General features: G+C 59.7%; 1 protein-coding gene across 15 annotated transcripts in view; it reads left to right on the top strand.

Annotated features, from left to right (window-relative positions):
• The first annotated feature begins 4,058 nt into the window (after positions 1-4,058).
• MINK1 (misshapen like kinase 1) overlaps positions 4,059-25,076 on the top strand; it is a 42,653-nt gene continuing 21,635 nt past the window's right edge. For 5 of the 15 annotated variants that reach the window (XM_047831894.1, XM_047831892.1, XM_047831901.1 and 2 more), the window contains exon 1: positions 20,481-20,504. Coding sequence is in view for 1 of the 15 variants with exons in the window: in XM_047831893.1 (XP_047687849.1) it covers positions 4,301-4,357 (57 nt within the window). In the remaining 14 variants the exon portion in view is untranslated. Of the gene's footprint in view, positions 4,358-20,284; positions 20,505-25,076 lie in introns of those variants that run through there. The other 10 variants (XM_047831897.1, XM_047831899.1, XM_047831898.1 and 7 more) reach the window with 5 other exon arrangements.

Here is a 25,076-nt window from a genome sequence, read left to right as displayed (position 1 = left end):
TCTCTTTCTGTATCCGAACTACTTTGCAATTAGAGAAAAAGTTGAGCATAGATTCTGGCTTTCCGCCCGTGATGTCCCTCAGCCTCGGTCTTGGAACTGACCACAGGAGCGGGGAGAAACGAGCTGGGGGTGGGGCAGGGCAAGCAGTTTAGGAAGGCTTTCTGGAAGAGGGGGCATGCTGGTGGATGACAGCCTGGAGGGAGGGGAGGCTCGCCGCCTGGCTCCCGGCCTTTGGATCCAGCCCTCCTTTCCTCTGAAGAAGCCCCCACCACAGAGAAATCCCCCCCTCCCACATCCAACGGTCCCCTGGTACTAATTGGCATTCTGCTAATTAGCCTCATTGTCAGCCTAAGTGCCTCCTTCCCTGGGGGACTTTTACCTCATTAACTGTGGAGGAGGGCGGTGGGGGCGGCAGCTGTCCCAAGGTGGGCTGGGGCTGGTGGGTTTCTGCACCACACTGCTGGTCCCTCAGCACCACCCCCGAACCCCACATTAGTCCTGGAGTTTCTCGAATGGAGGCCACCATAAAGCAGCGGGCTTGGAACCAGAAGAGGTGGCCCTAGACCCGGCAAGAGAAGGAATCCAGCCTCCCAAGGTGGGCGGGAGGTCCTGACGGCCCCTGGACCCGTGTGAGATGTTCATCCATCTCCGAGGGGTCCTATAAGTTGTTTTATTTTTTATTTTTAATATTTTAACTTTCCTTGAAGCCCGATCCAGGGTTTTCTCTACCACATCATCGCTAAGTTTTTATTACGGACAGTCTCTTATACAAAAGACAATACGGACCCTCATGTATCCATATGTCCCTTTTTTTTTTTTTTTTTTTTTTTTAAATGTTTGGGGCCGGGGCGCCTGGGTGGCGCAGTCGGTTAAGCGGCCGACTTCAGCTCACGTCACGATCTCGCGGTCCGTGAGTTCGAGCCCCGCGTCAGGCTCTGGGCTGATGATGGCTCGGAGCCTGGAGCCTGTTTCCGATTCTGTGTCTCCCTCTCTCTCTGCCCCTCCCCCGTTCATGCTCTGTCTCTCTCTGTCCCAAAAATAAAATAAAAACGTTGAAAAAAAAGTTTAAAAAAAATAAATAAATGTTTGGGGCCAAGCAGTTCTTTATTGATTTCATTTGTCCTCGGAGGAGGGGGTGTCTTTTTTTTAATATCTCAAGAAACCACTAAACTCTAGGTTAATTGACAGAATGCTTCCATAGGAGCCATGCAAACAGTGAGCATGACTCTGAGGACTGGGACAATTCTGCAGTGTATTCAGGTTCTAGCAGTTACTGTTAAAGGAACCCGAGGAAAACAAGTTCAGCAGGTCAGCCTCTCTGGAAGCCATCAGATGTGAAGATCCGCACAGAATGTGTCTGATTCACAACCGGAATAAACCAACCTGGGGATCCTTTATAATTCGTGTGTGTGTGTGTGTGTGTGTGTGTGTATGGGGCTAGGGGTCACTATTACTATTCTGTGGAGGCGGAGATTAGGGTCACTGTACATTGAATTTCTCCAGCTTCAGTAATTATGAGCACAGGGGGTCAGTCCTGTTTCTCTGCACTTCTCACCTTCCAGATTGCACTGCCTTTTGAGGTTTGAGGGCTATCCTATCCTTGTGGTCTTCATTTGCTCATTCATTGATTCAGTAGCTCCCCCCGCCCCTTTTTAAAAAATATTTATTGAGGGGCGCCTGGGTGGCGCAGTCGGTTAAGCATCCGACTTCAGCCAGGTCACGGTCTCGCGGTCTGTGAGTTCGAGCCCCGCGTCAGGCTCTGGGCTGATGGCTCAGAGCCTGGAGCCTGTTTCCGATTCTGTGTCTCCCTCTCTCTCTGCCCCTCCCCTGTTCATGCTCTGTCTCGCTCTGTCCCAAAATAAATAAACGTTGAAAATTAAAAAAAAAAAAATTTATTGAAAGAGAGAGAGAGAGAGAGAGAGAGCGCACAACCTGGGTAGGGCCAGAGGGAGACAGAGAGAGAGAGAATCCCAAGCAGCCTCCGCACTCCCATGAGGGGTTCCAACTCATGAACTGTGAGAACATGACCTGAGCCGGAATCAAGAGTCAGCCGCTTAACCGACTGAGCCACCCAGGTGCCCGAATTCAGTATCCCTTATTAAACACTGCCTATGAGTCGGGCATAAGTAAACTTATCAAAGACCTAGTATATGCCAAGTGCTTTACATATCTAATTTTACTTTATTAATCTCCCTATTATCTCTAAGTCTCTGAGAGATTAATGACCTGTCCAAAGCACTAACTTCGAATCGTTTTTTCCCTCCTCTCCCATGGTTTTGATCTTGCATGAGCGCCTGCCCAGATAACAGAGGGCTTCATTCACTTACGTGATACGGAACCTCTAATGGGTGCCAAGACCTGTACTGAACAAGGCTGACATGACTGCTGCCTTTAAGGAGATTCAACAGACACTTAAAAGTGTCAAACGTGAGCATGCATTGAAGCCAGGCAGCTAAAACAGAAGAGCTAAACTCAGCCCTAGTGGGTCAGGGAAGGCTTCCTGGAGGAGGTGATTTAGACACACGTAGGACAAAGCAAAAAACGCAGTGAGAGTGGGCATGGCCCGAATATTCCAGGGAGAAGAAACAGCGGGTGCACAAGCTGCAGGAGGGTCTGTTGCGTTCTGGCCACTGTGAGTAGATTTCAACATGGCTAGAATATATGAGACTGAATGGTGGAGTGGTGAAAAACAAGGCAGGAGAAGCAGGCAGAAATCTTGAAGGTCTTTGGTGCCGTACTGTATTCAAAAGGCAGAGGGGAGGGGTGCAGCGAAGGGTCTCAAACATGAGTGACATCAGATGTGAGTTTCAGAAAAATCACTGTGGGTATGGAAAATTGACTTAAGAGGGTCCAGGCAGGGAGACCAAGCAGGTGGCTTTAAAGAGTAATGGGGGTAAGTGGGGATTGTGGCTTGGACAAGGACAACGACAAGGTAAATAGGAGGGGAGGGGAGCAAAACTGGATGTGCATACGAACGGGCCAAAGAGAAGTGTCCGGAAAGGAGGATGTTAACCCCTATCCAAGGACTTTTCATTCTAACTCTCCTAAATGATGTTTGCATGAAGACCGCTGGCGCTGGCGGAGTCTTTCAGAGACAATACTGTTGCTGGAAGTGATCTCGGGGATCAAACGGCCTTCCTCCTCAACTTCACAGTTAAAGAAAAGCCCAGAGAAGCAAAGCAACTTACTCAAGGTCACACAGCACGACAGTGGCGGAACACGACTCCTCCTTCTTTTCACAGCATCACCCCGCCTCCCGTGAGGCTAATGGCTGGGGGTGCTGTGCCAACACCAGACCCAAGGTGACCCGCGCACGATTTGAAGAGGTTGGACGTGGGGTCCTCCTCCTCTCCCTACTACCCCTTCCCCCACCCGCGGCTCCAGCGATCAATGAATAATTGTTGAAACAGCTCCTTTGCGCAGAACGAGGGGTGCGGAGACAAAGGGGTGCGGTAGGATTCCCCGTCCCCTCTGAGGTCCCCCAGCCGGGGAAGGGGGTAAAGGGCACTCCGGAGGCAGCCGGCACCCCCGCCCAACTCCCACGTGGTTGCTCCAGCCAGATTCCCACCCTGAGGCCCCTCCCTCGGCGGCTCCACTGTTGCCATGGCAATCAGGTGGGTGGACAGCCCATCCTATCTAGAGGCCATCCAGCCCTCGCGTGGGGAGTTACCATAACAACCCCCCTAGTAATAGGGGGGCTAGGTCCCGCCCCCCTTCCCCCGCAAATTGAGGTGGGTGGCTTGATTGGCAGCTGGCACGCGAAAGAGGAGGAAAAGGGAAGGAAGAGCGTCAAAGGAGAGCGAAGGAGGAAATGCGGGAGAGAGAGGGCAAAACACAGGGGAAGGGGAGGAAACGCGTGTGCGCACGCGCACCGGCCGGTGGGCGCGCTCCGCGGCCGCCCGGCCACCGCCCACTTCTTCTCGCCCGGCTCGCGCGGTCGGTCGGTCCTCGCGCGCGCCTTGCGCTCCCTCTCTCTGCTGCGCCTGCGCGCAGGTGTCGGCGCCTAGGGGGAGGGGAACCCGGCGCGCTCGCGTCACGTTCCCTCGTCCACCCTCCCGGAGCGCGGCCGCTCCGCGCCTGCGCAGGAGAGTCGGGAGGCTCGGGTTGCGGACCGGGCGCCAGCTCCTGTCAGTCGGTGGGTCGGTCCTCCCGCCGGCCCTCCCCCTCCGCGTCCTCCGGGGGAGGCGCGGCGGAGTCCGCCCCCGGGATCCCCCCCGATGGGGGAGAAGCGGCGACGGCGGCAGCGGAATAACCGAGCCGGCGCGTGAGCGGCCCCGGGGCCCGGCTGCCCGCGGAGGCCATGGGCGACCCAGCCCCCGCCCGCAGCCTGGACGACATCGACCTGTCCGCCCTGCGGGTGAGCGCGCCGCCCCCAGTCTCGCCCCGGTTCCTGCCCCCCGCCGCCGGGGAGCGGCGCGGCCGCGCGCCTCACGTGCCCCCCGGGGCGCCCCCCGCCGCGGGGCCCCCGCCCTTGGCTTCCCCCCTGTCCGTGCACGCGCTGCGGATTCCGGGAGCCAGGTCGGTCCCCGCCCTGTGCTGCCCCGCCCCCACGCTCCCCCGCCGCCTCGGCCCGCACTCGGGCCCCGGACCCCTTCCCCCACCCCGCCTTCCCCAGACCTCGCCCCGCCACCTGCACGGTCGTGCCGGCGGTGCCCCTCCCTGGCCCCGTCCCCGCTCTCGGCCTCTTTCCAGCCTTGCCCCTGCTCGCGTCTCCTTCCTCCTCCTCCTCCCCTTTCTCGGCGCCTCGGATTTTGACTTTGCAACTGCTTCGACAGCCTCCCCCTCCTCGCCCGTCCTCCTCCTCGCCCGCCCCTGAATGGCACGTCCTCCCTGGCCGGAATTTCAGCCTTTCCGTCCGCACCCCGCGCCCCCCGCGGCCGCCGTGGTCCCCGTGCGCGGCTCTCCCTACGCCTGGTCTCGCGTTTCGAGTGCAGCAGCCCAGAACCAGGCATTTCCGGCCTCAGGGTCCCCGCATATTACATTACCAACTCTGCAGCGGTGTGGGGCTGGAGCCGAGACAAGTGCAGGGGGGAGGGGGGACGCGCTGGTTCCCTAAAGAAACCCAGGCTCGGGCTGGGGAGAGGATGTTTCTGTGCATGTACACACACATGCGTGTGGTCGGTGGGGGGGTCGGGATGGCAGCGGGCATGTCTGCGTGTGCTGGAGGGAAGGGGGAGGTGATGGGGTCTCCAGGGAGGGGCTAACCAGAAAAGGGCACGTGCACGCCCTCATTTGGGAGCTCGTCGGCCGCGTTTGTACTGCTCGCAGCGCTGGCTTAAGGAGCAACTTAGTGATCTCAAGGTGAACACTCCAGACCGCCACCCAGGTGCGCTTTCTGTCCGGTGTCCTTCCGGCTTCCTCAACAGGCCCAGGTGTGCGGAGCGCAGGATTTCCCCTCTCGGGGTTGGGCTTCTCAGGAGGCCCGGGTTTGGTGTCTGGCTTTGGAGTTCGCCGGGGAACGTGGCCAGTAGTGGGAAAAGGCGGTCAACCGCACGGGTGCCCCGGATATGCCCGGAGGGGAGAGGGGAATTGAGGAGAGCAGAGTCATGTCGTTAATTGGGTCTCTCTAGGTGACACAGTTTCTCTCGACATTCAGGTCATAATTTGTTTGGTGCAATGTTGGGCCAGTTCAGTGTTCTCTCCTGCCTTGCTGGAGAGAAGGTGATGAACAGTTGCTCAGGAGGGAGACTAAGTATTGGATTTCATTTTGTGTGTGTGTGTGTGTGTGTGTGTGTGTGTGTGTGTGTGTGTGTGTGTGTGTGTTGGCCGGCAGAGGGTCTGAAGCCTTCAGGAGGGAACTTCTGAGGGTCAGTTTGAACTGGGATACTCAGCTGATACCCAGGTGGAGTAGGACAAGGTGCAGTTGCAAGCCCCCCCGTAACAGGCTGTGCCCTAGGATGAACCCCCATCTTCCCTCCCCACCTTGGTTGTTGATTAACTCTGGCCACAGGCTCCCGTGGCTGCGGGGACTGACATGCAAGAAACACCGGGAGGGTCCAAACCGTGACCTTTGGTTTCTTCCCTGTGGGACTCTGCTTGGGCTTCTCTTTTCCTTTGGCCTCTTGGTAGTTTGGCCTGGAGCCCTAGCCTGGGATTTCCAGCCACTGTGCAGATCTGACCTTGGACGTGGCTTTTCCCTTCTGGATTTCTCTGCTAGAAGCCACGCTAGCCTCCTGCCTGATTCTCCTCTCCTTCCTCTCCGGAGAGGCCTCACACCTGCTCGAGGTGCTTTCTTGCCTCCTGCTTAAGGAAGTGCTCCCCTCCCCCTCCCCCCCCACTACTCCAGGGCAGGAGGGGGAGGGGGCTTTCTTTGAAATGGAGCTAGGGAGGGCCTGCCTTCTCCTCGCTGCTGACCTTTTCTCAGTGCCTGCTCCCTCCACCCCACCTCCTGCAGAGCGAGCACCCCACCTCCTGGAGAGCGAGCGGCTGTGGGTGGCTCATCTCTTGTTTTGTCCCTGTTTTCCAGTGACAAACGGCGACCCGGAGAATTAGCGGCGACACCTGGTCTCCCTGGCCTGCACCATCTTGTGTTGGGGGCCCGGGGAGGGGCTGGGAGAGGACCACGTCCAGTCCAGCCGTTTTGAGCGGGCCTGGAGGGCCCGGGTTGTCTCTCTCTGGTTTCAAGCTAAGGCGTGGTTCGCAGCTGGTGCTGAGACTAACAGTCTGGGTCGTCGGGGAAGGTGGGCCTGCCCGCACTCCCAGCACCGCGGGGAGAGGCCAGTGGACCCGCCCCGGGGTGACCTCGGGCTCCACGGGCTCGCTGGACCTCTCTGACACCCCGTTTCCCTACCAGCCTACGGGCTTCCTCACTCACTGAGTCACCTTGGCCCCCGACTGGCAGCAAAGAGCCTTTCCTCCCAGCTCTACGTGGGGACAGTAATGGTGCCAAAGTTGAGAGTTGCTGCCAGAGTTCTGCGCATTAAGTCCCGGGTCCAGCTCCCGGCACAGGGGGCCCGTGTGGCGGCCCTTACCGTCGTTGCTGTCATCAGACGGCAGTCACAGCAGCCTCCCAGCACAGCTGTATCTGGACTAACGCTCCTTGGCCTGCTTTATTTTTACGCAGGTTTTATATAGCGTTCCCTTAGTCGGCTTTTACCGTCCTTCATCACGTTCATCGTCATCAGCTGACATGCACATTTGTTTTTATCGACAGGTTCAGCGAGAGCTAGGATTTTTGACTGTTTTGCTCATCTTTGCCTTTCCGGGGCCTGTTTTGCACATAAGGGGGGTTCAGTGTTTGTTGAAGAAACGCGTATTCCAACAAGTGACGGTCCCCTAGCACAATGCTCGCTCAGAGAAAGCATTCAATAAATGTCACGCTTGTTAGGGTTCCTCTTGCCCCTCTCTTGGAGACACACAATTAAGAACATCTTTGCTGAGTTGTTTTTGGAATCAGGCTTTGTCTGGTGGTGCACAGAGTTCTGGAAGCTTCCATCCGAGCGATGCCCTTGGAGTAAAATTAGGATCTGCCAAGAGAAAATATGGGCCTCTTGCCTCAGACCCTCTCCGTGTCCAAGCTTGGTTATGTTCCAGGAGAATCTTCTGACTTGTGGCTCTTGGCTTCTCGCAAAGGGTAGAAATCAGTAAAGTGGACGGGATGAGGGGGGAGCAGCCCCCAGGCCGACCTCTTTCCTTTCTGCGTTGCTCCTTGTGGGTGACCCACCTCCCAAATCAAACAGCTTCTCTTTCCCGTGCGGCCAGCTGGAAGTTTCAGACGGCAGGGTCCTCGGAACTCTGGAGCCACCCCCCGTGTCGCTGGGTTGAAACAACGTCACGGAGCCCAGTGAAGAGGGACTGGTTGATGGGTAGTAATGCTGCCCGAGGTGTTCTTTTTTGGATGATTTTGTGTGTTGTGTCTCTCCTTCCTCTTCCTTCTCTCCGCGCGAGGCTGTGGGGCCGGCGCCCTGGGAGAGTGGCGGCTCCGGGCACGTGTTCCCGGGGGGACCCACCCGTGTTCCGATGTGCTAGCTGCCCAGACGCTGGCGGTGGGTGCCCCAGGCACACCGACCCCCTGCAGCCCCAAGTAACTTAAGTAGTGACTCTTTCCCTGGAAAACTGCAGGGGTAGGCGGGGCCGTTGGGGAGCCCACGGTGCCGCTTGAGCCCACGCAGGGGAGGCCACAGAGAGCTCGGCTGGAGCCAGGTGTTCGGCCACTGCCCCCTTCCTGCCGTGGACAGGATGGGACAGGTTGTGGGCAGCGGGAGGGGCGGCAGCACCCCCCTCACACTCGCCCCAGGAGCTCAGTCAACGCTGTGCCGTGCAGAATCCGGATTTCGCACTCGGCCTCCGTTCCTTTCACTGGACAGCTTGATACATACAGTGTCCTCCCGTCATTTGGGGGACGAGACGGCAGGAAGTATGTGGGACGCCCTTTATAGGCTTGTCCCCGGGCATCGGTCTATGAATGAGGAATGTGGTAATCTCTCAACCCAGAAACATCAAACAGCTCTGGGGCCAGAGAGCATCTCCAGAAGCCGTCCAAGAGTCGGCCTGACTAACGGTGCCGTCTCCAAAGTCGTACAGGACCTTCCTGCCGCAGTCACCGAGCGTTGGCGGGCACCAGGTTCCAGGTGCTCCGGGAAGGGTGTGACATCGGCCTCGGGGCTGCACTCAGCTGTTGACTCAGAGCTCTGAGGGCATTCAGCCTAGACATGCTTCCACAGGCTCAGGCTCCCCCTTTCGTTTTGTTTCCTTTAAGGTGTATTTATTTATTTTGAGAGAGAGGGAGGCTGAGGATCCCAAGCAGATTCCACACTGGCAGCAGAGAGCCTGACGCGGGGCGTGAGCTCACGAGCCATGAGATCGTGACCAGAGTCGAAGTCGGACGTGCAACCCACTGAGCCACCCAGGCGCCCCAAAGCTCCCCCTTTCTTAACTGTTACTGCTTTCCTCAGTATCTTGGAATCCTCAAGGTCTGAAAGTTTTTGTCAATTCTGATTCCCGGGGATTCTACTCATTTTTCTCTTGTCCCGTGTTCGGTCATCTTGAATCTCAAGTCCTTTCTCTTCCCCAAGCATCCCCTTTACATCCCCGACTCCCTCAGTCTCTTCCTACGTTTAAGGAATAGAATGAAAAGTAACCAGGTTAATAAGTCGACTTTCAGACCGTTTCCTGAATGCGCACGGAATATAGGAACATTAGAAACTTTACTTGGTGAAAGCAGTGAGCCCTGGCCACACCCATGTTCCCTTCTCTTCCATCCTGTCCTTCCTGCTGGTCTCCTCACCAGCCGGTCCTTGACTTGAGTCTGGGGTTCTGCCATCTACAGGAAGCACTTCCAGAGGCTAATTGAGGGGGTTCTTGAGGGTTTTTGTTCTTTAGAAGGGTAGGGAATGTGAGGGAGGAGAAAAGGAAGGTCTGCAATTATACTGGCCCTGGGAGCCCCTGGAGATTTAGTCTGGTGGCCAGGCAGCCTGAGGGTGTACTTGCTAACTGTGGGGGAGGTTTCTTGTTTTGTTTGAGGAAAGATCTAGAACTAGGCACAGAGGTCATATTGAGGCACAAGGTAGACGTGGCTTTGCTACAGTCTAGGAGTGGGGAGAGGCATTACTAAAATGGCCATGTACGTAGTTATGCACGTGCGTCATCACAAACCACGATAAAGGCTGTGGCAGAGAACTTTAGCGGGCCGCAAGAGCATATGACAAGAATCTTTCTTACTTTTCGTAAGACGAAAGTGTTTGGTGGTTGATTGAGGGACCGACAGGTCCCATGTCAGAAAAGCGAGCTGGCAGCACCGAGAAGGAATAGGGGGCACCAGCGGGAGGAGTTTGGCGATGGCTGGAGTTGGGAGACCCTGGAATGGGGCAGTTCTTCGGGCGGAGCGTTCGGTTGACAGCTGAGGACCCGGGGCCTCCAGGCTTCGTTTCCACAAGGATTTCTTCTGAGCCTTCCCTGGGGGGGGGGGGGGGGGGGGAGAAGTTTGTTTTGAAGGGTTAGGGCACGTATATGGGACGGGCCCATGACTCCTAGGACCCTCGTGTTTGTTTATTGAGGTAGGATCTCTGCGTGCTGTGTGTGTGTGTGTGTGTGTGTGTGTGTGTGTGTGTGTGTGTGAACTACGAGTGAGCGTGCCTGTTGTCTACAGCAGGTGTGTGAGGGTTGTCCCTAGATGTGTGATTTTAGGTTGGTGACAGTGGTACAGACTCGAGGCGAACAACGTGAAGTCGCGACGTACGCACTCTAGGTGAAATGATCACCACCGTCCGGTAATTAGCGTTTCCGTCTTCTCGCTCAGTCACCTGTAGGGGAGGGGAGGGTGTCCCCAGTTGCGGTGAGCTGAGTGGTGTCTGGGGCTGGAAGGTGGGGGCGTCCCCCAGAAATGGGCATGGACAGGCCCAGCCCCAGGCCTCGCTCCGGCCGGCCGTGGGAAGTGGGGTTCTCCCTGTTAGTAGACCCTGTGTATAAAGAGACGAGGTTCTCAGCTGACCCTGTGTGCCGGTGAAGGGTGAGTGGGGCGCGCAGGGGGAGTGTTCCCGACTCCGCGTGTCGCCAACGGAAAGGGCGGGGGCAGCCACAGTGCGGGGAGGGCGGCGGGCCGGGCTGCGGAAGGGGCCGCGGCCTCCGGAGAGAGACGGCGAGGACGGAACCGAGGAGACCGTGCCCAGGAAAGATGGAGATGGTGGGCAGGGGAGGGGGCCGGAAGGCCTCGGACTCCCCGGGAAGCGTCCCCACGGCAGGAGGACCTGCCTTCCAGGGGTGTTTGGGCGTCACTGTCACTGTATCCGGGAACCTCTAACGGCATCAGCGTGTGGGGCCAGTGTCCGCAGCACGGGGGACACTGGTCCCTCCGCCCAGGTTGCCTGTAGTGCCTCTTGTGAACCTGGCGTGGGCTCGGGAAGGCACAGCTTTCTGCCGTGAAGTCCCTCCTTCGCTGCCTTCTGGGTGGAGAGAGGGACGTAGGCAGTAAATGACTTCTGCATGGCACACGCCTCCCCTGACAGCTTTTATTTGTCTGCCAGCACACCTCCGAAGGTAAAACGGGCAGGCTCCAAGCCAGACCGGGAGGAAGAAGATTCTCGTGTTCTCTCTTTACCACCCACCCGCTCTTTCTCTCAAGGCGCATTTGTGAGAAGGTGGCTGAAGCGTGTGTTGTACTCGGTCCTTAATTCTGAGCGGCTCAGGAAAGAGTCTTCGAGAAAAGAGGCAGGGGCGCTCCAGAGCCCAGGCGTCAGCGGCAGGAGCGGGCGCCCACGGTGTCTGGGAGAGGAGGCTAGCGCACTTCTCTTTCCTCTCCCGTCTTTCTCTTTTCCAGTGTTTTAAATTGTTTTACTTACAGAGGGCATGTGTGTGTGTCAGAGCACGGGAGGGGCAGAGGGAGAGAGAGAGAATCTCAAGCAGGCTCCGTGCTCAGCGTGGAGCCCCACACGGGGCCCGATCCCACACCCTGAGATCACGACCGGAGCCAAAATCGAGAGTCGGTCCCTCAACCGACCGGGACACCCAGGCGCCCTCCTCTCTGGTCTTTCTGTTCTCTGGTCGTTGCCTCGAAGACAGAGGTGCGTGCGAACGTCCTCTCAGATTGCAGAGGGAGGAAGGCAGCCTTCCTAGGGTGTGCTCTGGGGGAGAACGGCCCCCTGCGGGTGGGTGAGTGACGGGGGACAGAGCAGTGACAGGGACAGGTGGGGGAAGCCGAGGGACAGGGCTGCCGTCCGCTTCCCGCTGCCCCTGGACCTTAGGACAGCACAGCTTGATGGGCTGGGCTGGTCTCACCACAGCTTGGAGACCCTCTGGCCTCGACGGGTTCTTCACACCGGAACCCCCCTGGGCCCACGTGTCCCACAGCCCTGGGTTGGGGGAAGGGACAGCATGTGGCTCCGAGGCTTGTCGGTTCCCTTGTCCCTAGACCTCCACGTGCTCCTTTCTCTTACTTCGGTTCGGAGCTCAGGCTGTTCCAGTACGAGTCCTTTATGCCTGGACGTGGGGTCGCTGCAGAAGGGGTGTGGGTGAGACCGGTAAGCAGTCCTCGCAGCGCAGTTGGTTCTCTCCTCGTGTAATCTCGCCGTCCCTCCCAGAGCCCTTGGGAGTGGGCGACTCTCCCCTCGTCGCCCGCCCCGGTCAAACACGCCAGGGCTCATGGAAGGGAGTCCACGGACCTCTCTGGGGCTGGACGGCCAGTAAACGGCGGATCCCGGGGTGGCACTCGGGTCTGACTCACTGCGGAGCCCGAGCGTGTTGGCTCCTGTGCCGTTGGCTGCCTGCTCCGGGAGGCAGGGCCTGGCGGTGCGTGGGGGAGAGAGGGCCCTGTGTGGCCCACGTCCTAGGCCGTGTGCTTTGAGAGTGGTGTTTCCTCCTGACTTTCATCGTGAACGCGTGGGTGCAGCGAGCAGGCCTCGCGACCTCTCGTGGGAACACACCGCTGTCCCTGTGTCTGTGCTCACGCTGTTCGGAGGCTCGGGGAGTGTGGCCCGCGTCGTGGACGGAGGCAGCCTGCGCGAGGACTGCCTGCAGCCGGGTTGAGGGGCACGCGGTCCGGATCTGTGTCTCGACAGAGGACAGGCTCTGTTCCTAGACGTGGGGCGTGTTTCGAGAAGCGGGAGTGGGGCTCCAACCCGAGTCTCTGGGGGCTGCGGGGGGCTGGCGTTGGCGGGCACGTGCCAGCAGTGCTGGCTTCCCGGGGCCCGTGCCCGGAACTGGCGGAGATTCGTGGGTGCCGGGCTGCCGGGCGGAGCACTGACGACAGGAGGGAAGGACACTCACGGGAATCCAGGAGATTGGGTTCAGAGGAGGGTAGACGGACTCAGAGAGGCCTGTCCTTCAGCAGGAAGAGAGGAAGACTCTCACTCCTGCCTTAAAAATGTTTTTTATCACAGCTAAACAGGCACAAAATGGAGCATTTTAGCCGTGTTAAGCGCACCGTGCAGCCGTCCCCAGTGCCCATGTCCACACCCGTCTGTCCCCATGAAACGTGAACCCCGGCCCGGGACCCACCATTCCCGCCTCCACCCTTTGTGCGTGTGCGGAGTGGAGCTGGCCTGACGCAGCAGGTGCCTCACTGGTTGAGTCGGGAGAGCTGACCCCTCGCCTGCCCGCCTCCCAGGAGGCGCCAGGCCTGACACGGATACGCACCAAGTGGTGCAGGAATCAGTGGCGGACGAGGCAGCGGGAAGAGAAGCCAAGGGTCTCTCTTCCGTCGTCAGTGCTTCTGGCCGCCACCCGCTTTCCGGCTCGGCCTGGACCCACCGTGGTGCCCGTACCGGCTCTGACTCCTCATCCTGGGGGCCCAGGGCAGGGGCTGGAGGAAGGTGGGAAGGCCATTCGGGGGACGACGGTAACAAAACGCGGCAGCATCTCTGTGCGTGTTAAAGGGGAGGAAGAGACGTGCCCTGTGACGGTCCCGTGGGCCCTGCACCTCGCCGTTCGCGGGGGGTGGCCCGCGGGGGGTGCCTCTCTGCCCGGGGGCTCGGTTCCACACACCTGTGTTCGCACAGCGCCAGCAACCTTTCTGGGTGCCCAAGGCTCGGACGTGGACGGAGGGACGATTCGAGTGTCGGGTGGTGTCTTCCGAGGTCTCTTCGGAGGGGGGATGGGCCGTAGGAAACCCTGAACGGCCCTTGAGGCCCCTTTGATGACAGCCTCCTGGGCCTCCTGGAGCCCGGGCAGGCCGTGTCCCCGGTGTGGTGTCCACACACCAGACTCGGAGGGTGACGCAGAGTCGAGTTGGGTTTCTCAGAGTAGAGGTGGCCGGCACGGAGGGCTGCCCCGCTCCCTGGCCTTCCCTTTTCCACGCCACGTGCGGCGGCGTCATCGGCCTTCAAGGGGAGACGGAGGTGGGCTTGGCAGTCGGGTCACCCGGGAGGACGGGAGGGCGGAGAGCCCCTCGGCACACGGAGGCCTGCCTCGCGGGTCAGCGTCCAGGTGGCAGAGGCCTCTGGCGGCCGGTGGGCATGGTGACTTAGGTCCACCTCTCAGGGCTTTGTCCCCAGATCACCAGTCTTTGTGCCGGATCCCAAAGACAGACGGACGTTTTCTCTGTCTTCTGTGCACGACCTAGACGAGGCCACACGTGCTCTGTCCCCTTTCAGGGTCTGCCCGGAGTGCCCTCGCGCTCCCGTCTAAAGCCCCCTCTTTTCTTACGTCGAGCCGGTTGTGAGTGGGGTTGGTGCTCTTCCTTGAACCCAGCCTGTCGTGCCCAGCCCTGGTGCTCAGAGTTTGAGTGAAGGAGTGCTCCCGTCGCTCACTCCTGGGGCCGCCGCTCGCCTTGGGTCTTACCCTGCTGTCCGGCATGGCGCTCTCCCTGGATGTGCTCGTCCGCACCGTTCGCTGAGGAGAGTGAGAAGTCACCTAAGTGCTCGCGTGTAAAGCAGAGCCCCCGCGGGTCGTCTCACATCGTTCCAGGTGCCCGTGGGAGGCCAGGGGGCTCAGAGCTCGCTAGCTTGGACCTCCGGCGCTGCTCGCTGACCACGGCGCTGCGTTGCCCGGCCCCGTCTAAGTCGGGGGCTCGCGCGCGCTTGGCGGGCTCAGGGTCGCAGCCTCCTCACGTTGGGTAGACTTGACGTCTCCCTGGCTGCTGACCCCAGGGGGCCGGTGGAGCTCCGGCAACACGATGCACGGGGCGGTGAGCGTGGCGTTCAGAGCCCGGAGACCCGGTTCCAGTTTCAGTTCCGTCTCTCGTTTCCAGGATGCGTGTCGTGTGGCTGGGACTTGGTTTCCTCGCTTGCAGGATGAAGGGGCTCAGTCAGAGTCACCTGGGTCACTTCTCCAGCCTTCAGGTGCTGAGCGCTGCTCCCGGAGGCGATCCAGTGGGTCCAGGGTGGAACGGTGACACGTTATTCCCCAGGTGATCTGATGCAGATCGGCCCCCAGAACTACGGGACCAGATGACCCCTAGGGTCCCTCCGGATCCAGGAGTCCCCTGCTCCCTTCTTCCCTCCCTCCCTCCCTCCCTCCCTTCCTGGAAAACCGCGAGTACCTACTGTGTGGGGTGCTGTTTGTTCTCAGTGTTGCCTTAACCGTGCGAGCAGGGAAGGGGTGCGATCTGCGATGTCCCGCGCGCAAGGAAAAAAGGCGCGCTTCGGGGGCGGTGACTGTGTGTGAAGCTGGGCGTGACTGAGTTGAGAGAAACAGGCCAGGGCGAGACGGCCAGGGATGAGGTCTGAGCTCGTCTAGGGAACACCGGCCCCTACTGTAGCGACTTCAGGGGGCCAAGTCGGGGTGTGGGTGGGGGGCTGGGCATCTGGGAAGGACGCAGGATAGGGGAAGGTTCAGAAGGCCTCCAGGCCTGTGAAGCAGGGACATCACCGTCCTAGCGCAGCGGGGACTGAGCCCTGAGCCCACCGGTGCCGCGGAGGGGAGCGGCCAAACCGGGGGAGGGCTGACCTGGGGAGATCGGGCCTTTTACTGGGCTTTTGAAGACAGGGAGGGGCCTGGAGTAGTGGGGCCTTCCCATCACCACTCATCCCTAAGGGCACAGGCCCTGGAGACAGAGTTCAACTGACGCCCCAGTTCTGTCACTTCCTGGGTGACCTTTGGCGAGGGCCCATTTTTGTCATCTGTCACATGAGGGTGGCAAGGCCAAGGCCTGCCTCCCAGAGCCATTGTGGGGATGGGACACGAGCATAGGTAAGGTGTCTGGTTGGATAGGTGGGGGCTGCCTGATTTCTCATGAAAGAAAGTCCCAGAAAGGGCATCTCCTGGGGTCTGGACATTCATGTTCTCCCTAGTGTTTTGTTTGGGAAAGAGAAGACCGTCTGGGCCGTGGGTGGGTGAGTCACTGAGCCCCCAGGTGTGAGCCCTCGGGGTCCCCTCTCCCTGCCCTAGAGCCCCTACAATCCCCAGAAAGTCCTCTAGCCTCGCCAGGGCCGGGACAGAGACCAAGTTCAGAATCTAGTGTCTCAACTTGAGAGTCCTGTTTGTCCTGCTGCCTGGGTGCAGGCTCTCTGGGCCCACCCAGCAGAAGCACCCGTGTCGGGGGGTGGGGGGAGCGGGGCCTCACCTGGGACGGTCTGATGGGGACGCGTGCCTTTGTTGGGACATGAGACCCGGGACCTGGAGACAGAAGTGTGCAAAGTGCTTCACTGACTCCGGCCTGGGGCGGGGGCTGCCGGGCCCCTGGCCCAGGGATTTAGCCTTTCCTGCCTCAGACTTCCGCTTGCTGGGTGATTCTTCCATTCCCTCTGGTGTCAGCTTACATGTCACTTCCCCAGCAGGCCCTTGGCCCCCTGGCCTGCTGTGACCTCACCTTAGTCCTTCCAGAAGCGCTGCTTCCTGTGGGCTCCGTGAGGGAGGCGGCATTCGTGGCGTGGTTTGGTCTCCGGCAAGCACTCGGTGTTTGTTGAATGAACGTGTGAACTGGCCCCCCAGGCGCAGCGCAGGTTTCTGAGGACAAACGGGAGAGGTGGGCCTGCTGAGAAGTTGGGGGAGCCTGTTGGCTTCATCCTGCCCCCCCCCCATCCCTGGGGCTGTCATTTATTCTGAGCTGGCCTTTGGTGGGGCCAAGGAGTATCTGGTCTCCACCCTTTGGAGAATAGCCCTGCTCTTCCTTTCTCAGTCTGTGATTCAGACACGCGTCCTTCCCCTCCCTGCCGGCCTCACCCTCCACCTGCTGTGCTGCCTGACTCAGCTCTGCGCCCTCTGCCCCCCTGCCCTTCCTGCTGGCTCTTTCCACACCCGCTCGTCCCTTGTCTTCCATGTGGCTCCCCCTGCCACCCCACGACACCTGGTTGGCCTCCCATCTAGAATTACTTTTATATTTTTTTAAAGTAATCTCTACACCCAACGTGGGGCTTGAACTCACAACCCCAAGATTTAAGAGGCGCAAGCTCTTCCGTTTGAGCCAGCCAGTTGCCCCCCCCACCCCAATTTAGAAGGAATGAGGGAAGAGATCGTTCACAGGCTTCCTTGGTCATGAGGCTTCCCTGGTCCCTTCCCTTGGATCTGTGGACACCTGACTCCCACAGGAGGAGGTTGGCAATGAGGTGTAATGATCTGTTTGTGCTGCAGCAGAAAACCAGCAGTGAGAAGGCTTATTATTATCCGGCCCCTGATTACTGTTGTCCTCCGTGAGCTCGGGCTCAGTGTGTGCCAGTCTGCACGGGCTCAGCCCATCCCCTGCCACTGCCTCCTCCCTCTCCCTCCTCCCCTTCTCCCACCCTCCTCCCCTTCTCCCACCCTCCTCCCCCTCCTCCTTTTCCACCTCTTCCCTTCTCCTCCCCCTCCTTCCTCCTCATCTCCTCCCTCCACCCTCTCCCTCCTCCTCCTCCTCCTCCTCCTCCTCCGCCTCCCTTTTCCTTCCTCTTCCCATACTCTGCCCTTTCTTGTTCTCACCAGTGTCGCCTCCCAGAGACAGCCCTCCCCAGCCCAGTCTCCGGGGCCTCGGATCTGTGCCCCCCCCCCACCCCCTCCGGCCCTCACCCGTCCTCCACTCGGTTCTACTTTCTGTCTGCTTTCTGTGTTCATGTGCCACCACGCTTCACCCTACGTCCCCGTGACCCCAATGGTCTTAACAAGTGACCTCTTGACAGCATTTTCCCTTCCTCTCCGGGAGGTAGTCTGTTCGTAATGATTCTGCAAATATGCAGCACTTCGTGGATTTCAGAGTGTTCTGACATCCAGGAATTCTTGTGTGCCGGGACTGGGGAGACGGGAAGGAGGCTCTCGGACGTTCTCGGACGTGCTGGTTTGCCTCCATCACATGGTGCCCAGGCCTTTGGTTCTCGGTGGCTGTTCCCTGCCGCAGTGCACTTACCATCCCGCACCTCCGAACCTTCCTGGGCTCGGTCTTCTGAGGTGGGACCTCTGCCCTTCCCTCCCTCCCTCCCAGCCTCTGCCCACTTCCGTTTCGTTCCCAGAGTGCGCTCCTGGCTCCTCCGGGACGCCTTCCCTTCATCTCTTCTTGCCCGGTTGCGTCCCAGTCTTTGGATCCTTATTAATGTTCTTGTTTGGGTTTTGCCAACTATGTACGAGTTCACTGCTTTAAAACAAGTGCCCTTTCCATTGACACGTAGTATTTACAAAGCGTATGAATCACGGAGCGCCGGTTCACGTGACAAAAAGGGACTCACTTTTACCGGCTGCCCGGTGCGTTGCTTTTAAGTGAATATTCGTGGATGATTAGAAGAGTGGAGAGAAACCCAAAACTAGCATTAGAAACCATTGATTGCGTCAGGGAGGAAGGAAGGTTTTTCTAGAGAGCATCAACTTTCTTTTCTCTTTTCTTTCTTTTTCTTTTCTTTTTTTTTTTTTTTTAAGTTTTATTGAGTAGTTTCTACACCCATCACGTGGCTCAAACTCATGACGCTAAGATTGAGTCGGATGCTCTTCCACCTGAGCTAGCCAGGTGCCCCAACTTTCTTTTATTTTTGTATTTATCATTCAGCAGACAGATTTTGAACGTGGCCCTGACCCCCAAGAACTTAGCCTGGCAGAGGAGACAGACGACTACAAAATTTTTCACGCGGATGTAACTGGTGCCGCGAAAGGGGCAGTAGAGGGTCCCGTGGGAGCAGGTAGGCAATCCGGGAAGCCTCCTGGAGGAGGCCGCGTCTGCACTGAGCTCTGGAGCGACGGGCCGGCCCGGGGCGGTGCGATTGGAGGAGCGAACGGCAGGCACAGAGCCCCAGGTTCCAGCTGCACCTTGGCAAACATGTCACTCCTTGGAGCCTTGGTTTTCTCATTTGTGAAATGGGCGATAACTCCCGCTTGGCTCCCTTCCCTTGCAGGTATGAGGTGCAAATGAGATGGTGGCCGTGAGCCATGCGGCTGCGACGTGCACGTGCGGCGTTTGGCTGTTGGCCGCGGTGGCCCCCAGCCGCAAGGTGACGGAACTGACTGCTGTGGCCAGAGACAGAAGCGGGTTCCGTGGCAGAGCCATGATCAGACTGCCGTGACTCCGTATGACACGGTGACAGCCAAGTCCCTTAGTCGCCGGGGAGGTGGAGGAAAGGCCGATGCGGGGTGCGGCCTTCACCCCGAGGCCAGAGGGTGCCCCCCTTCTCTCCCTCCCCCAGAACACCCTGTGGGCAGGCCGAGCCTCAGAAGCAAGCTGTTTATCTTTTAGGTGTTGGGGCTTATTTTTAAATTTCTGACTGTGGTGGTATTTATTTTTCCTTTCCCTTTCCCCGCTTTCTCCAGCTCAGCCTCAGAAAGAGACCATCTGTCCCCTGCCTTGCCTGTGGCCATTTTAGAACCAGCACCGGGGCTGCCGGCCCCCCTTCTCCTTCCCTCCCTCCCCACTGCTGACTCCCCTGCCCCTTGCCCCACGCCGCTCCCCGGGCACCCTCCAGCTCGCCAGGGGGGTCCCGGTCTGCGCAGCCGGGTCTGGGGGCAGCCCGGGCATCGAGGCACGCGGGGGACCGCTCCCCCTCTCCTCGCGTGGGCAGGGCCCTCTGCTCTGACTGGTTTCCCATTAGAGCAGTCTTTGTGCTTGTGCGTGCGTCGTGTCTGAACCTGTTCCTGCCTCTGCGCGTGTGTGTGTCCTTCTGCCACAGGGACCGGGAGGAGAGACTCGAACTGTCCCTCCCCCAGCACATAAACGTCTCCTGGTTTCTGTCCTTCCCCTCTGCTCCCTCCGTCCCGCGCGGCACCCCCACTGAGCACGTGAGGACACGTGTGGTGGTCACCGACCCGAGGGCCGTACTTCCCCTCGTGGAGCCAGAACCCGAGGGTCCGATTCGGCCCCAGTGTGAGGGGCAGGTTGGCCAGAGAGGGGTGGACGGTCGGGTTTGGGAGCAGGGGACATGGGGAAAGGCGTCTTTGCAGGTTTTCTTTACTACTGGACGTGCTGGCCTCCAGGGAGCCGGTGGAGGCTTAGCCCTCCTGGTGCTCACGCCCTCCTGGCCCTGGGCAGTGGGTGGGCTTCCTTCCTCGTTCCTGGGGCACGGGGTTCGCCAGAGGGCCAGGCTTGGCTTCGAGCCTGCTTTCCCTGCAAGCCCTCAGGGTAGAAATGGGCTGATGGCACCCTGCCCCCCACGCGTGTCGCAGGCACGGGGGTCCCGGGCACGACACTGGCTCCCCCAGGAGGGCCGTCTCCCGCGGGGGTGGGGGAGGCGGGGAGGTGTTCTGATGAGACCCCGGCCCCTCCGGTGCCCCGGCCACCGCCCCTACGAACCCCCCTCACCCGCACACTCTTCCTCAGAGACACGCCCCCACCTGTGGCACTGTGGGCGTCCATGCACACGCGTCCTCTGGCTGCTCACGGCCAAGTGAAGGGGGTCAGTGTGTACGTCCCTGTGCGGAGTACTGCCCCCTCCATGTGTCCCGGGGGCCGGCCTGCTAGGGCACCTGTCTACCCTGCCCCTCAGCCCCCTGCCCTGCCCGGCTTGGCTGCGGTGCTCCAGCTGGCCGTGGTCCTCTGGCCCCGGGGGTGGGGTTTGAAGCTGCTCTGCAGGGCAGGGCAGCCCCGTTCAAGCTCGCGCAGGCTGGGGCCCTTCCCCCAGGCCGGGCCTTGGTACCACGTCGCCCCTGCCCCTCGTCCCCTTTGTGGGGGCCTCCTCGGTCACAGGAAGAGCTCAGGAAAACAGGCCTATTGTGTGGGGCTGCCGTGTGCAGCCCGGTCTCTGCACCAGGTAAGTGGAGGCTCCGGGGCCCCGGCAGCCGCCGATCCAGGCTCTTCCACGCGGGAGAGGCGTCTGGCGCAGGATTCCGCTGCAGCGCCCTCGGGTCCTGCTGTGGACACGGCTCCCCACTCTCTTCCCTGGAGCCCCTTCCCCGTCCGCCTGGTAGGAGTGAGCCCGCCTCCACTGGGGGGGCGAGGGGGGGGGGCGCCTGCGGCCCCTCCCCCAGCCCTGGTCCTCCTGTCCAGGGCAGCGTGGCACCTCTGGGCCCCGGTTACAGTGGCAGGACCTGCCAGGGCACATCCCAGTGAGTGACACTGCTGGGCCTGCAGCACAGGGCAGACCGGCCCTTCCCCATCCTTGTGGTTCTAGTTCTTTCTACCACTCCAGAGCCTCCTAGAATCTTCTGGGAGTTCTGAGTGGATAGACCCTTCTAGCTCTGAAATTCTGTATTTATAAGACCCTGGTGGGGGGAGGGGAGGGCCTGGCTGGCTCAGTCAGTAGAGCACGTGACTCTTGATCTCAGGGTTGTGAGTTCGGAGTCCCATGTGGGGTGTAGGCCCCCAGGTCAGCAGAAAAGTAGGGGGTTGGTTTCCGCATCCTGCCTCCTTGCCCTGCAGTCGGCTAACCTCTCACGTGGTGGCATATGTGACTCCTGTCGGCGTGTTCCTTCCCTCTGTGTTGGTGTCTGACTTAGAAGCTCCTAGAAGGCACAGCCAGGGTATTTAAGGAGGCGCTGTTTGACAGGCTCTTAAAAAAGATGTGGTGATAACAATTTGCATTTGCTAAAGTACTCCACAAAACCTTCACCCCTCAGGGGGTTTCGTGGACCCGAGCAGACAGTGCAGGAGGTGTGGGGGGAGGCCTACCTTAGTGCAACCGGGCTGGAGACCCGGGCTCAGCCCTGCCAGGTCTGGGCCACTTGTGAGAAATGTGCCCCCAGCCCTAAGGTGCTTGCCTCCTTTGGCCCATCTGTCACCTGCCCCTTTCCTCCTGGACCCCGCAGGGCCCAGGCCCTCCTGTCCCTGTCTGGGAATTCCCCCCAGTTGTGAGGGAGGAGCTGGGGTCTCTCCTTCCCTTGCCCGACGGCCTTGACCTCAGCCCTGAACTTCAGTTAGTAGCCCCACTGCCTCCACATCGCAGCCCCCCGAACCCGACTGCTCTTGGGAGGAGGACGCGGCCTTCCTCTGCACCCTGACCTCAGTCCCAAGGGCTCCCTGCTTCGGGAAGGGGAAGGAGGCGTCAGCTGGGGCCCCAGCCCTGCTTGTCAGAGTTGTGAGTTGTGAGCACTGTTTCCCCTTTTCTTCCTCCAGATGGGAGTCTTAGGGGGGGAAGCAGGTGAGAGAGAGCCAGGCGCTGGCCCTGGGGGTCACCATTTAGGACTGAGGAGGAGGGTCCGGAGGGACAGTCCCTTCCTCCTGCCCTTGGTGTGTCCTCGCACGCGGTGTCTGTGCACCCAGCCGACCGACTCCCCTCAGCTGCCCTTGCTTTGTGGGGCCCACAAGCGCCAAGTCGCCCAGCATCGGAGGAGCACCTGGAACCGGAGGAGCCCGGCCTGGGGGCCGGGCGGTCCTGTGCACGGACCACACCACCCAGCTGGGGGGACACCACCCTTGCAGCGCACGTGTGGCCACCACTGCGGCCGCCTCTTTGCATCTGAACGTGCGTCATCGGACATGGCGAGTGGCGTCACGCAGGAAAGCCAGCGCCCCTAACCTGGCCCTGCCACTCTGCCCTGCTACTTGTGCCCGAGCCCCGCCCGCGTTGCTTCCGGCATTGTTATGACGCCCTCTGTGTCTCCCCCGTGGCCTGGAGGCTCACCTGGAGGCCTTACAAAGTTGTTTTTTTTTTAATTTTTTAATGTTTGTTTATTTTTGAGGGACAGAATAGAGACAGAGCGTGAGCAGGGGAGGGGCAGAGAGGGAGACCACAGAATCCGAAGCAGGCTCCGGGCTGTCAGTGCAGAGCCCGACACGGGGCTCAAGCCCACGAACTGCCAGATGGTGACCTGAGCTGAAGTCGGAGGCTTAACTGACCTAGACCCCAGGCGCCGCACGTTACAAGGTTGTAACGTTTGTAAAACATGGAAGGTGAGAAAGGCTTCAGTACAGAAGCTCTTGCGAGGGAAAGAGCACAGACGGTAAGTGTGCGCCCTCTCCGTGCAGCAACGTGCGGCCGACCCTGGCCCGCCGGGGTGCCCGGGGCACGGACGCCCGCAGCCCCAGATCTGTGTGGTCTCGGCCTCCCCGCAAACGTAACTACCGATGGCCTGCTTCCGCTGCAAGCCTTAGCGACCCACGGTCAGGGGATTGTGCGCTGCGAGAAAGAAAGCATACGGGAGAGAAAACGCATCTCCAGTGCTGGCCTGTGTTCGCGGAAGAAATCCGCACGTGCTCGGAGTCCGCTGTGGTCCCGCGTGTGATGCCTTTTCACTCAGGCCCGTCCGGCGTGCCGCCCGCGTACCCCCCGAGCGGTGTTCCATCCGTAAAGAGCTGCTGTCCCGGGCGGGAGATGAGACACGTAACCGTGTGACGAGTAGCGATGGGGTCCCGCTGGCTCGGGGCCGGGTCAGATCGAGGGAAGGTTGCGTCACCGGCTCCGGAGCCCGTCAGCTGCTTGCCTTTGGACAAGTCACTTCCCTTCCCCGAGCCTCCGTTTCCTCATCTGTCGGGCGGAAACGACAGCGGCTTCCGTGTCCTGCGGTCCTGTGGGGTTCAGTTACTCGGCACGTGTAAAGCTCGTGGAGCAGGGCTGGCCACCAGGAGTAATTTTCACTGACTTTCAGCCCAGAATCTCACTGCGGTCTGATGCGGCACAGCCGCTGTTTTGGCTCCGGGGGCGGTTCCGGGTTCCTGGTGACACCAGGGGACAGCTGGAATCCGTCGGGCGTCCTGTCCTCACTTCCACCCCCTCCGCTCTGCCCTGTTCTCGGGGGCCCTCCTCCCACTAACAGCCTCCGCGTTCCTGCGTCTGACCTGCTCACGGCCTCTCCAGCCCTGACTCCGTGTGCCGTCTGGCGTCTTCCCTCTGGGTCTTAGTCGGGGAACGGCTGGCGTGGGAGGTCCGCCCCAGCGTGTCTTTTCTCTGTGGCCTTGGACTGCCTACCTTGGGTCGGGAACCCGGCTGAGGGCCAGGAGCTGTGACTCGGGGAAGGAAGGAACCAAATCGGGGGGTACCTGGCCGGCCCAGCTGGTGGGGAACGTGTGGCTCTTGATCTCTGGGTCGTCAGTTGGAACCCCATGTTGGGTGTAGGTATTACTTAAAGCTTTAAAGAGCAAAGAAATGAGACCAAATGGTTGGAAACATGGTCCCTTAGGCAAAGGAGCTTTGAGCAGGGCAACGCAGGCCTCGGAGTCAAAAGTTTTTAGGGCAGAGCTCGGCTCTGCCACTTTCTGGCTGTACTCGACTCCGGGCGGGAAACGCACTTGTTCCAAACCCCCTTCACCTGTGACTCGAGCGAGCCACCAGCACCTTCCTCCACGTCTGTCCTGACCCTGTACTTCCGGAGCCCTCAGCAGCGCCAGGAAGAACGAAGATGCCAGGTTGCCGGCTACTTAATTGTTAAAGGGCTGTGGGAAGAGTGGGCCGCGAGACAGGTGTCTGAGACAGACATGTAGGCGGGACGGGTAAGGGCCACACGGAAGGGACAGGTGATAGCGTCCCCTGCCCGTAGGAGAGCACCGGAGGGCTCTTAGACCCTGCCGTCCTCACTAGAGCCCCTCCCTGAATTCCTGGACTTGGGAAGGGTGTTGTCCTAGTGCCCTGATGTGTCTGTGGCACAGACAAGCCCCTCGCTTATAATTAAAGTGTTTGCCTCCCCCCTCAGACTGTCAGCAACCTTGTGGCAAAGACCACCTCCTTTCATTCACCGCTGCATTCGTGAGCCCAGCATGGACCCTGGCGCACGGGGAGGAAGTGATGACATAGCCATTAGGTTGACAGCTTTGTGGGGAGTGGATTTGAGCATTTAGAACCGTAGAGAGTGAGCCGGAATGTTCTCTTGTTGACCGTGACCTCAGAGAGCTTAAGTGACTTACCCCCAGACACACAGCCTCTTAGCAGCAGAGCCAAAAACGGGAACCGAGTTCCCTAACTCTGAATCACGTAGATTTTATCATTTTCTGTGCTTGGCTCAGGACTTCGTATGTGTTACCAGACCAAGAGCACTTTGAGGGCCCCCTCCCACGTTTGTAGGGTTGCTTTCTTCGTGTGGAAACCGTCCCCGATCTAAAACAGTCTATTGAGTGCCGTGGGACATGCTCATCAGATTTTTTTTTTTTAATTGTGTTTTGTTTTTATGAAGTAATCTCTGTGCCCAACGTGGGGCTCAGACTCCCGACCCTGAGATCTAGAGTCCCATGTTCTTCTGCCTGAGCCAGCCGGGCACCCCAGCTTTGTCGATACTAGACCTCACATAGCACAGGGTTCTGTAAAGTAGACGATGGTGGCTTCACAGACTTGCTGTCGCCACAGTCCAATGTCAGAGCGTTGTCATCAGCCCCAAGTCAGATCCCGTGCCCGCTGGGAGTCACCGCCATTCCCCTGCTCCCGGAAGCCGCCACTACTTTCTGCCCCTACGGATTT

This window comes from Prionailurus viverrinus, chromosome E1 (genome assembly GCF_022837055.1).
Source record: "Prionailurus viverrinus isolate Anna chromosome E1, UM_Priviv_1.0, whole genome shotgun sequence".
Taxonomy (NCBI): domain Eukaryota; kingdom Metazoa; phylum Chordata; class Mammalia; order Carnivora; family Felidae; genus Prionailurus; species Prionailurus viverrinus.
The sequence above is the reverse complement of the archived record's forward strand: the minus strand, read 5'-3'. Positions and strand labels throughout refer to the sequence as shown.